The sequence below is a fragment of the Homalodisca vitripennis genome, chromosome 1 (assembly GCF_021130785.1).
Source record: "Homalodisca vitripennis isolate AUS2020 chromosome 1, UT_GWSS_2.1, whole genome shotgun sequence".
Classification (NCBI taxonomy): Eukaryota; Metazoa; Arthropoda; class Insecta; order Hemiptera; family Cicadellidae; genus Homalodisca; species Homalodisca vitripennis.
The window spans coordinates 86,230,402-86,243,659 of NC_060207.1; the positions used below are offsets into that span (position 1 = coordinate 86,230,402).

A 13,258-nucleotide genomic window follows, 5' to 3' on the forward strand; every position below is an offset into this window, starting at 1 on the left:
CGACAGCAAAATTATACATATATAGATATTGTTTTTTGTAATAAAAAACAAACACAATTGAAATCTGTTAGAAGTCTTGACACATCTTTAGCCTTTCTTCTGTAAGGCTTAGCTTATCCTTAGACGACGGGGAGCACGGCAGTAAATCATGTTGTGCTTGGTTGCCACCACAACTCTCGTAGTGGTCAAGGTTTACTTGGCCATCGCTGCTCTTGGGTTAAAGTCAAACTTCTGTAAATGTAAACATTTTAATCAGGATTTTTATCTATGAGATTTTCGTGACCTTAAATTTGTCGAAGTGTCTTGACAAGGCTGTTTCCTTGTTTAATAGATTAAATCAGGAAACCAATAATTTATACTAACTAACTCTTATAAACTAACTTATAACTATTCAATTTAAAATAAAAACCTAACGGTACTATTTTAATTCAATGCAAGATTGCTAAGTGTCGTTTCATTACATATTTCATATCTATAGGGTTTAGTATTTTTATGATATTTTAAATGTAGTTTAAACCACCTTAAAGACCTAGCAGGGATCACTTCTGGCTGGTTTATACCTTCCAGTTGAACCCACCACTAAGCACAGCAAAAACCCATGTGTCACTTAAATCTGGGCAACCTTATAGGTGTCAAGGAGCGGCACATCACTAACCACAAATTAATGTCGAGATTCTGGGGTTCATGGGCAATTCGATAGGTCTAGTCTACTGTGGGAGATGACTGTTGAAGTTGTTGGGGTTTGTTCCCTAATTTCAGAGGTTCTTGCTAGCCTCAATAAGGGTGTGCCACTCCCAGCCTACTTTGACTGGAGAGGCTGGTTCATAGCTGGCCTCCCCTTCTTCCGGCGGAACATGACTTTGAGATGTAGTGCCCTAATTCTTCCTCGTGGATCTCGATAGGAGGCGGCCCTTACTCCCTAACCTGAATATCCTGTAACTCCGGAAGCAGCGCAAAGGTTCTTACAGGACTAAGTGCAATTTATAAGCTTCTTGTCCTAAGAGAACAAAAAAACCACCTTTTTAGTATGATCTGATGATGATTAAATTTAACAACTGGTTATAAATTTAAAAAATCTATTCAACATTTATAACTAGATTAGTGTAATTTAAGTGAAGAATAGCTCTTAATAAAACCTTATTTCTCTTTTATTATTTGTTGTAATGGAATTTATTTATTTCCTTCCAACAGTCAAAAGACCTATTCTCAATCAACATAATTTCATTTCATGTACAAGAAATTCATGTACTATATTAAATTAAACATAAAGGGTCAAGCCAAACATGCAACGGGACTGCATATCCTAATCTTAAGCTAAAGGACAAGCAAAACATGCAACTGGACTTCAATACTAATACACGAAAACATAACAATAAATTAGAAGATAAATTTACAATCCAAAAACGATATATTAACAACAATAAATAGAATCTATATAATTTTTAATAAATATTAACGTAAGTAGTAAGAAAAAAACTATATAATTTACAATAAATATTAAAAGTAGGAATAACGATAATACAATCAATATAATTTAGTAATAAATATTAACAATATTAGTAACAAAAAAATAAAATATATATAATGTAAATAAATATTAACGATATTGATTACAATAAATGAAACTATAGTTTGTAATAAGTACTGACGACGGTGATAAACAAACGAGAAAAAGTTAAACTAATAAATTAGCACATTAAAAGATACTAATACGAGCAGATTTATTACAGAACAACATAAACGAAGTATCAAAAATAAGAGAGAAAGATGGAACACAAAATCAATGCAGTGATGTCCAGTCCAATAACTTCTTTTTGAAGGAAGAAAAGATCAATGTCGTCCGGCATGTTGTTCGCCAACAATATTGTAGGCGAGGAAAAGTGCTATGAAACAAGTTGAAATATGGTTGAGTACTGACGTTTAGCGAACAGATAGGTTTGGCGCAGGTGTCGAGAAGTGCGGAAGTCCAACTTGACAAGTAGATCCGGGGCATCAATGTTTGAGTTAATCAGCTTCCTCAGGAACAGTAAGTCATTGATTATTCGTCTCGTATGAAGTGGCATCAAGTTCAACTGAAGTTGTAGATTAAGGATTGGAGCAGTGCGGTAGTCGAAACCCAGAAGCACACCAACCAAACGGATGAAACGGGTTTGAACGTTCTCAAGTCTATCAATCTGTCCAACCAGGTAAGGGCTACAAACAGGTGAAGAAAATTCAAGTAAAGGTCTGACTAGATGAATGAAGAGGATCCTCAAAGCATGAATAGAGAACATGTTGCGGTTGTTCCTTATAATGAAATACAGGGCAGGGTTAACTCTCTTACAAATATAGTTAATGTGCTCTTGAGGATTTAAATGTGGAGAAGGCATGACACCAAGGTCCTTTATCATCAGAGAACGTTTGAGGGGTTGATCTTCAAGTATGTAAGGGAAGATGATAGGTGTGCTGGGTCTGGAGAAAGACATCACAGAGCATTTGGAAATATTTAATGTCATATCATTACCATAACACCACTTCATCAACAAATCAATACTGTTCTGCAGTGTTTGGCAATCGTTGAAGGTTTTTATTGTTCTGAAGAATTTAGCATCATCGGCGAAGAGTAAAACTTTTGATCCCTGAGTGTGCTGGACCAAGTCATTGATAAATATAGAAAAAAGAACAGGGCCCAACAGTGATCCCTGGGGTACACCTGATATAACAGAGAAAGGCTTCGACAAACAGCCAGCAACCCGTACCTGAAGAGAACGATCCCGGAGGTAACTCTTCAACCACATCAAGAGGCATCCGCCGAGTCCAATAGCTTCGAGCTTGGCCACCAGGTGTTCATGGCTTACACGATCAAAAGCTTTGGAGAATTCTGGGTAAATGAACTTGACAGTTAAATGTTCAGCTTAAAGTAAGCTGCGTTTTACTAGTCCTGTGATTTCGTAAGAAATTCTGTTGTTGTTTTTTTTGCCTATATTGAAGGTCGACAGTTTGTATGGTCTGCATTTTTAAACCTCAAATCATATTTTATTAGATTTTTTGCTAAAAACATACGACTTCTTTTACTTACAGATACTAAACTAAACAACATAGGTTTAATTTTAATAAACAGTAATAATTCTTATTTGGAGGGTTTATCTTTGAGGAGATTTTTAAACGTAAACTTCGCTCCAATATAGCACCAGGAAGACTTCATCTATATTTCGTTCCAAACTTTAGAATCTGTCGTTGTACACGGGTCCGAGACTAATATCATGAACAATGTTATCACATTATCAATAATATTTAATATTATTATATTTAGGCAAATTAAAATGAAAAGCGTGGTAATATGTCTCCTACCTTATTCTTGATCAAGTGTGTACTGTGTACTTTGTGTACAACAATTTAACTTTTCTTCATGAATGCGTCCGTGAGCAGTTTTTGAATTGTTGCGTGGCACGTTTAGATTATTTATTTTTGGGATGTTTCTGTTCAAATAATGCTGAATAAACATCAAATGTTGTTACTTTACAACCGTAATAAATTCATTTCTCCCCAATTTTATTTTCATTAATTAGACTCTACGAGTACTTATTTTCTGCTTACCAAATAAATCCCAATTGAGAGGTCAAAATATTTCAAGAATATAAGTGTGTAAACAAGTAATTAATTATGAAACTGGCCTTGTAATCTAAGAATTGATATATTGGCACTACGTAACACTAGCAATTTATAATTACAAATTACAACTTTATCGCACTTACATGGAACAAGTGCTATAGTATGCAGTAATTAATTACATATATTTTATATATACGAGATATATACTTTGTAAAGATTTTTTTATTTCTTTAATAGTTTACAGAAGGACAATAAACCACGCTGATAACGACTGTTTATTGTGCGTAGAAAGGTCCCACACACAATTAAGTTAAAGTGTCGTTCAAGCAGAAATGGTTAATGGATAGAGAGTCGTGTGATGAAAATCATCTGGGGCTGGAGAGCCATCTATCGGTGGATCAGTGTTCGATTTGAATAATAGGCCAAACCACAACCGGTGGAGTCGGGGTGACCTTTTGTGGTCGCCTGACAGTTGACATTGCCTGCTTGATTTATGGGCAATGTCCACAAATTAGTTCCCACTACTCTGACAGACCCTTCTTGTGAGCTTTACGTCTTGGATTTTACTAAATATTAAAGTAATAGCTGTTTCACAATTGTTGGAGTACGAAGAAATTAGCTAAAACAAAATATGTAAATTATGTACCAAACAACCATCTACAATTTTATTTACACCTTGATATGGTGAAGTATAATTTTGATTAAAATCGTGTTTCTTCCAACTTAAATCAACTCTGAAGAATCGATTAAAATACGTTTATCCTATCTTTGCTCCATTGTCTAAGGTATTGTTTGAAACTTCATATACATGAATTAGTCGTTGTATTTAAAACCGAACAAGTTTAAACAAACAACTACTCTGATAAGTAAAATAAACACAAATAATATTATTTAAATATACGTTAGTTTTTGTTTTCTGATCTTACGTCAACTGTCAAATATACGAGGCAAACATCAGCTTTCCATTATTTTAATTTATATTTATCTTTTATCATTTGATGACACAAGAATCCATATGGATATGTTAGACAGATGATATGCTTCGTTCTATATGACTTCTGTCTTGGTCTCCTCCTAAGACAAGCTCACCATGATTTAATCTACCTTTTCACTCTTCAATTCCTCACTTGACCTTATGAAAACTGTTATAGGAACCTCTAGGACGCTTGGAGGTGCGACTGGACGCCGGATTGTACGATCTCTTCCGTGGTCTCCGGTCTCTTCTGTTGGCCACTCACTGGCACACGTTCACCCTCATGTACACCGGACTCCCACTAAGGAGAGATGCTGCCGATATTCTGCGGTCTCCACCTCTTCTTCCCAGGTTTATTCCCCTAAGAGAAGACGCTGCGAGGCATGCGATATTCAGGTGAATCACACTTATTCGTTCTCTATAATCGAACGTATAAAGATTATTTGTTTTACTCGTTATACTTAAAGGTACTGGACATTAATGTGGTACGATTTTGGTTTAGCAAGTTATTTTTTATGTTAAATTCGTAGCCCGTTAATATAACTTTCCCTTTAAAAAAATAAGTTATAACTTTTTTCCTTAAAAAAGTAGAAACATCACTTTAATAATGGCATTTAATTTAGAAAATTTAACCAACTTTCTTATCAGGTACAAATAACAACTGCTAAAGATAAAAATGTGAAATATTTATAGTATCTATATCAGTTCATATCTTCAGCTAGTGACTTGTTTTTTATGCATGAAACATCTTAATGTTATAAGTGAATTTTTTTAGTAAAATAACAATTTCTTTTTCATAAATTATGTTTATAACAAAATCTAATTTTCGTATGCCATGAGCAAATAAAAATCACGTGGCTCCCAAATTATTAGTTTAATAATCTGGTATTTATTAATATTATATATAATTATATATATATATAATATCATCGGTAGAGACCAATGATATATTCTCCGAAGCTGCCAAGAGCTCGCTGTTTTTCTTCACCATTTGCTCTAATTAACAAGTCTATATTATAGAATTATTTAACGAATTTTTATCTTTTATATATATATATATATATATATATATATAATATATATATATATATATATATATATATAAGATAAAAATTCGTTAAATAATTCTATAATATAGACTTGTTAATTAGAGCAAATGGTGAAGAAAAACAGCGAGCTCTTGGCAGCTTCGGAGAATATATCATCGGTCTCTACCGATGATATAATCTCCGCGCATATCCGACCATTGTTGGACGGCGGTAGTTCGGAAGTCACCATTGATAGTTATTTCCCTGTAACTATAACACAAGGATGGGGAAATAGTATAATAATTATTACAATCTTTTATAAGTTATTCTTATTCTGGAAAATAGCGCAATAATTGATTAAATCGGTAATTATAGGTAACACTTATATTCTCATGATTGTTTAACATCATCCAGTAAGTTCTTGGCATGCCTAAAAATTAGAACTATTTTATTTTTCAGAGTTAAAATTAATTTTAAATATTTTAGTGGAGTCACTATTGTGTCTTATTTGTTAAAATAGGTTAATTTCATTTGTAAAAATTCTAGCACATACGTTTCTAAAGGTATTCTTAGTTTTCATTTTCTAACCACATGTTGCCATGGTGGTAACAGGCCTAAGGCTCTCTCAGTACTGATTGATAATATAAATTAGTTAGTCTAAAAACTGAGTTTTTTGACAAAGTGAAAGCTTTGGTTGCAGTGAAAGTTGTATGTTGCAGGCTACTTTCAGACGTCTCGCACTCCACCAAGGGCGTCGTCCTGCTGATGATGGACGGTCATACCACCAAACGAGTCATGGACGAGGCCCAGAAGTTGAACATGGTGTTGGGGAACTTTGTCTGGCTGTGGATTGATACGACTGCGACCATCTCGGCGCATAACGATTCTAAGCTCAGCATCTTCTACCCAGAGGACACTTCGCGAAGCAAGGATCGCAGAGCCCGGGAAAGTGGTGACAATGACCATCCCTACGACCGGTGTAGATTATATAAGCTATATTTTTAAATATTTGCTGGGAGAACGTATTGTAAGTAGTAACTTTACATCGAACTCTTCTGGTGTAAATGGAGAAAGGTCCGTTTCTGGTTTCAAACCAAGTGACAATAGTGACATGACTAATAGTTCGAAAGATTTTAACACAAACAATTCTTTAACGAGTACAAACGGTTTATCGTCAACAATGAACAACAAGACTAAAACTTATATTCGTCATGCTGAACAATATAATATTTCAAGTGAAAATACGATTCGAGTAAATGGTAATACAGACGCACCTTCAAGAAGTAAAGATAAAATAGTTAGTGATCCAAGTAAACAATCTATAAGTAGCCTTAGATTATTAAAAAATACAACGATAGCAAATGATTTCGTCTGGATTCCTAGCAGGCGAAAGCTATGGAGTGGAATTAATTCACCACAGAATCAAATGTTGGATCTAGTTCACAATATCCCTCTTTCTATGAACCTCGTTGAAAATTCAAACGTTTCCATTATTTTAGGTAGCTTAGGTAGTATTAAAAGCAATAATGAGAGTGATAATAGGCTAAGTGGACGCAAGGTGGTGACGAGATCTGCTAGAAACAGAGATAGTGATAACCTTAAAGCTAGTGATATCAGTGACAAGGTACCGGCTCTACCTGTCGGGATGTTGGGTGTACGGGCTGTGCCGCTTCGTTTTGACCGCCATCTTGTTCGAAGCGTTGTAAAGTTACTGGTGGAATCTCTGAGGCGCACATTTCACCGGAAGTGCAGACTGAAGGAACCTACAGCACCGGAAGTCACCAGTTCCCAATCCTGTTGGCACTCTTCGCCTGCCTGGCAGAGGAACTTCTCCCACTACCTTGTCAGGTATGTACAATCGTACATTGTTGTGTTTGACTAAGCCCATTAGCATTTTTGGTAGTAAATTTAGTTCTTTTGCACTATTCAAATATTATACGACGTAAGATTGTATCAGTAAGCAAGAGTACTAGTAATTTAAACGTTGAAGAAGACTCTATGCAAATTTTGGATATTTTGGATATTCTTTCCTAAAATTTCCACAGCTTGGAGAATGTAAGTGGGGTGCTTGCTTGCAATTTCTCAGAATAGAATTTCCCAGTAGCTCAAACCAAAGAGTATCTGCTCTAGATGTTGTTTGATATCAGTTATCTAATCAATAAACGATGTATACTCCAGGAGCCTACTGGAGGTAGATGATGAAGTGTAATGGGAGGGGGGCTGGTGGTGAAAGTTTTCAGTCTACCTCAGTTGGGGTCTAATCGAAGTTACACGACGTATCCTCATATGGTTCAGAATGCTCCATATTGTCTCAGTAGGATTGTCTTTTATTTACAATAAAAATAGCAAAAATATTAACTATATAGCACTTTTTCCCAAAAACAAATGCTCTTTCTATTTGAACTTAAAGATGAGTTAAATATAGATGACAACGTTAAAAGCTAAGTATCTAGAGATTTTACAGGTGTATCAACTGTAGTGTTGTAGCTGCTAATTTCCTATATTTTTGTCAATTAATTCTAAAGGCACGATATTGACATATATAAAGTAGGCAAATTAATACAGGTATTTATAATCCAATAAGCTTAAGCTTATTATATACTTATATTGTATTGATAACTCAGATTTTCATTCCTACAAAAAAGTACTACTGAAAACTCAAATAATATATTATTGAAATATATTATTCAATATTGTTTTAGTTAATTAATGTCCAAAAGTTAAATACGATTATTTCTAGAAAATCTCACTTTTCTAAACTTAGATCAACACGAAGTTTACATTTTCAATTTTACAAAGAAATACATAGCTGTAGAAATCTTCTTACTTCAACCACGAAATAAGGCATTGCATAAAATAAAAACAAAATGTGATAAATTAAATGTTATGAAAACATTAACATTTACTCTACGTTTTCCTTATTGTACAGTAATGTAATGACAGTCGCACTGTGAAGACTGACGTAGATTAGTAGACGTATATGAGTCGTAATTGTTGTTTATGTAACCATAACTCAATGCCGTGGACAGTTATAACATTATGCTAAACTCGAAATCAAATCTAAACCAGTTTTATAAATCCTTCGTTGCCTATTTATAGATGAAATACTATTTAAAATCTGAATTATATATATATAAACTATAAGTCCAAATTAAAATTATTTACAGGTCTTGTATATTTATTTTTATAAGCCTCAAACGTTTTTCAATAACAATGTAATAAGAATCTTATATTCCATATAGCTCAAGTAATGTTCCTTCATATTACAAGAGTATTTAGTCTTCTTTATTACTCATTGACAGTGAATACAAGGGATTTTTAGAAGCCCTGAGAAATTATTATAACAACATTGTAATTCTGGTGCATTTATATTTGTAAATATTAGTAAGAATACAAGTGGCACAGTTGTCTGGGAGTTTTGAAAACATCATTCATTTTGTCACTGTCAAACCTAATCTTAAATTGTTTGGACTGTAGTTGGAGACCATGTAATATAGTTAGTAAATAAAGATAATAGAGATATTAAAGTCTCTGGATTATTTTGTTAATACATAGGATCTATATATATATATATATTACAAAAATAACACTACCTTTCAATGATGTTATAACACAGTGTCATTTTAAGAACCCTTCACTTCTATAACTTCTGTATTTACATGCTACATTAGTATAAAATTTATATAAATGTTACTGTATTTATTAATTTAAAGTATTAAGGTATGGTAAAAATCCGCTTTAACCCTAAAGGTTCAGTAGATTTTTAGTTATCAAAAAATATAATTTAGTTTAAAAAATTTATCAGCTACTTAAATTTTTATTTGGAAAAGACACGTTTTTTTGGTTGAATATAACTTGCTGCTTATGTCCTATATAGAGCAAATGTATTATTAACCATCCTAAAGTCTCTCTAAAAGCAGCGTTATAAAAAAATACACAATACAAAAATACAACTATCAACAACCTTTTTTCAACTTTATAATATACTTATGTAGATTTAAATTTTTTATATGTGTAATATAAGTAATATTAAAAATTATTTTAACATTTAAGTACGTTACAATATTAAATAATTTTTGAACGATAATGTTTTTAGTTATGCCTAGTGTGTTATTACTTATATAATGAGTTATAATAAATGCAAATTTTATAAAACTATTTAAAGTTCTTTCTATATCGTAAGTTCTTGGAAGATAAATAAACCTAAAAAATAAATAATTTACGAGTTTTTATCAAGTGCACCTACTTTAAAATTTGAAATTAAAGTTTAGTAAATTACACTTGTATGCACTTAACCGACATACATCTTCTCGGAAATCGGTGTTTTTGAGTTAAGTGACTCAAAATTGATATTTTCCATAGAACTTACAGATTTGGTTTTCTTAATAATTGCAATAATTTCCTCTTCACTAAATATAGGGAATAATCTAAATATACGAGTATGTGTATTTAATATGACATAGAAAAGTATAAATCCTAAGTGTTTGTGAGGTTAAGTGTCCTAAGTGTCCCAAAAAACAACGGTTAAAGTCAAATAACACCTAAAATCTAAACAAAAAAGACCTCGTTCTGTAAAGCTTTTGTTGCTCAAGTAATAGGATTGGCTTGGGAAAATTGCATCATTCACTGTGGTCTGGTTATTTCTCAAAGGCTATCATATGACTGGAATGGCAAGAATAAAAATAACCCTTGTGAATAATTCAGGAGCGAGTTGAATATTAAAGTAACTTCTTTGGTGTTCACGTCTATCCCTAACTTAAAGATTCAGTTACAGAACGCTATGGATTTTTGTTTTCATTGTACTACATTTATTGAAATTGTGTATCCATTTCGTTACCCTTTATGAATAATTAACTGACGAATATGTAACTTTTGTTATACATTTTTGAAACAATATTGCCCACAGTTCAGCCGTATTAGAAAATTGCATATAAGTGTAAAATCCAATCCCCCTAAATTTTCAGATGTATACAGATATCACTATCGTGCATTAAAATCCATAAATTATTTATTGGATTTTATTTTGATAAGGGTAGAATTTTCTGCCGCCATGTTGGATTTGGTATTTTTTCATTTCTCATTGAAGCCAAAATTAAACCAGGTTTTATAACGACTAAATTGGCTATTAAGAGCTGAAGTAACATTAAAAGCTGAATTATGTAAATATTGCAAAAATAATACTTGCCGTACATTGATGTTAGAAAAATATCATTTGAAGAATCCTTCATTTCTTTGACGTTTAGTTATAGTATCATGGTACGTCGGTGTAAGACATTCACCACATTTCATTATAAATAAATTCATGTTTTACAAAGTCACAGAACAGTGACCACATAGAATCAATACAGTGTTTGAAATATACTACTTAGGCTGCTGGAAAAACACGATATCACATTTTATATCTGTTAAATATTTTTATTTTTATACCTGTAGACTGGATTTAATATAATTACTTATCAAGAATATGGTTTTTGAAGCCATGCTGTCTCCATTTATCACTTTAAAACTTATAGTAAAAGTAATATTAACAATTTCAGTAAAGAATTGAAGGAAATCCGCTGCAAATACAACAGAGAAGCAATCTTATACCAAAGGAAGCATGTGGGATAAAATTGTAGTTGCTGAACGTGAGGAAGGCGATGTTGGTCAGATGGCGATCGCAGTTTTTGGCAGGAGGGGGAGGGGGTTGCGGACATCACTATACAATGAGGAGTATCTCTCTCTAGACCTTGACATCGTCAACATACCCTACATCACCGATTATCATAGTGTTAACGTTATATCTTGGGCCATCAAAGTAATAGAACTACTAATTAACTTGAACCATAAACTCTGGCTCAAGAAAAATAATTGCTTGTCATCTATTTATAATATGCGCGAAAACGATATAGTTTTTCATGCCTGTCGGTGCCTGATTATAGCATCCGTAAGGATAAGTCCTGCGAGGCAGTTTTATGTCTTTAAGAAATATCTAAATGGATCATAGTGTTGGATTTATTGGTAATTTTAAGGCAACTCCTGGATGTTTAGGTTGAACTATCGCAAAAATCTTATTTTTTAAAGTATCGTGGAATTGCTGTTTCGTATATTGTTTAGTATGCAAAACGTTCACCGTTAAACTCAAAAGCGTGAGCTAGACTTCTGTTTTCACACTTATGTTTAGATTATAAGATTCAATATTCTATATAAAAGGAAATATTGAACCACCGAAAATAGTAGGATTGGTTTGATAATATACACCTGGTTTTCTTATAATATGTAACAGCCGTCGTTAATTTAAACATTGAAATCATTTTACACATGTATAGTACTTTGCTATTTGCTTAACACATAAATATATTTATTACTCAATATATTTTTTATTCTCTAATCAAAACTAAGAAACGGTTGTACAGTATATCAGTAGTATATCAGTTATTAATTGTCCCTACAATGTTACAGATTCAAACGTCTGATAATAATATAATTCATAAATCTTTTCTTTCGACAACCAAATAAATATTCTGCTCTGCGTTTTGAATAAAAGCAAAAATATTTCAACGGGGTATTTGAGTAGAAAAACAGTTTCAATAGAAGTTTTATGTGATTTCGTTTAAATGCAGTTAAGAAATGGTCTGGGACTTCCTGTATATATTGATGTCAACTGATAGTTTATATGTAGGGCAAGAAAATGTAGAACGACAGAAGGAAGAACAGGGGTGTCTTAACTCGTGGAGCTGGCTTAGCACGGTGTAGCTGTCATGCTGACAAATTTCTTCGGATTTCTCTACCATTTCTTAGAAGTAAGCTGTCTCTAGGAAATATAGTTTTCTTCCCTCTTGAAGAATGAGACCGTTTTTATCCTTTTTAGATCCCTAAACAAGCTGTTCTTCATTAAAATGTTTTGCTGTCAGAATTTTACAATTATAAAAAAATATTAGAACAAAAATAATTACGTATTGCATACAGTTTTGAGCCTTTTCTTTGAGCATACAGTTTTGAGCAGGTTACGTGAAAAAATTGGCAGCCTGCTTTATTGCAAACAAAAGTAATTTTGTTTTATAAGCGACTATTAATTAATATTAAATAGGTATTAGTTTAGTAAAATTATTTCAAATTTACCATATGTATCCTAATCTTAATAATAATATAAAGGAGAATGTTCCTTTGTTTGTTTGTTTTGCTTTCACGCGTAAACTATTCAACAGATTTTATATGAATTTTTACATGTATATTTTTAGGGTTTCTGGAATGAATATAGCCCTATTCGTAATCCGAAAATCCCTCCGGGCTACGCCTTACTGGTATCTAATGCAGTTAAACATTCCATATTGATTTTTGAAGTTGGGAAATACTAATTAAAAATTAATTAGATCCCTAAACAAGCTGTTCTTCATTAAAATGTTTTGCTGTCAGAATTTTACAATTATAAAAAAATATTAGAACAAAAATAATTACGTATTGCATACAGTTTTGAGCCTTTTCTTTGAGCATACAGTTTTGAGCAGGTTACGTGAAAAAATTGGCAGCCTGCTTTATTGCAAACAAAAGTAATTTTGTTTTATAAGCGACTATTAATTAATATTAAATATTATTAGTTTAGTAAAATTATTTCAAATTTACCATATGTATCCTAATCTTAATAATAATATAAAGGAGAATGTTCCTTTGTTTGTTTGTTTTGCTT

At 32.5% G+C, this 13,258-nt stretch overlaps 2 protein-coding genes across 4 annotated transcripts in view; both read left to right on the forward strand.

Moving 5' to 3' along the window:
- The window catches only part of LOC124368637, a 39,832-nt gene extending 33,235 nt beyond the window's left edge, over positions 1 to 6,597 (forward strand). The window contains exons 3-5 of the mRNA XM_046825911.1: positions 2,705 to 2,864; positions 4,743 to 4,960; positions 6,312 to 6,597. Coding sequence (XP_046681867.1) covers positions 2,705 to 2,864; positions 4,743 to 4,960; positions 6,312 to 6,597 — 664 coding nt within the window. The remainder of the gene's footprint in view (positions 1 to 2,704; positions 2,865 to 4,742; positions 4,961 to 6,311) is intronic.
- Positions 6,598 to 6,703: 106 nt separating this feature from the next.
- LOC124365971 overlaps positions 6,704 to 13,258 on the forward strand; it is a 117,188-nt gene continuing 110,633 nt past the window's right edge. For all 3 annotated transcript variants that reach the window (XM_046822131.1, XM_046822149.1, XM_046822140.1), the window contains exon 1: positions 6,704 to 7,440. In XM_046822131.1, coding sequence (XP_046678087.1) covers positions 6,704 to 7,440 — 737 coding nt within the window. The remainder of the gene's footprint in view (positions 7,441 to 13,258) is intronic.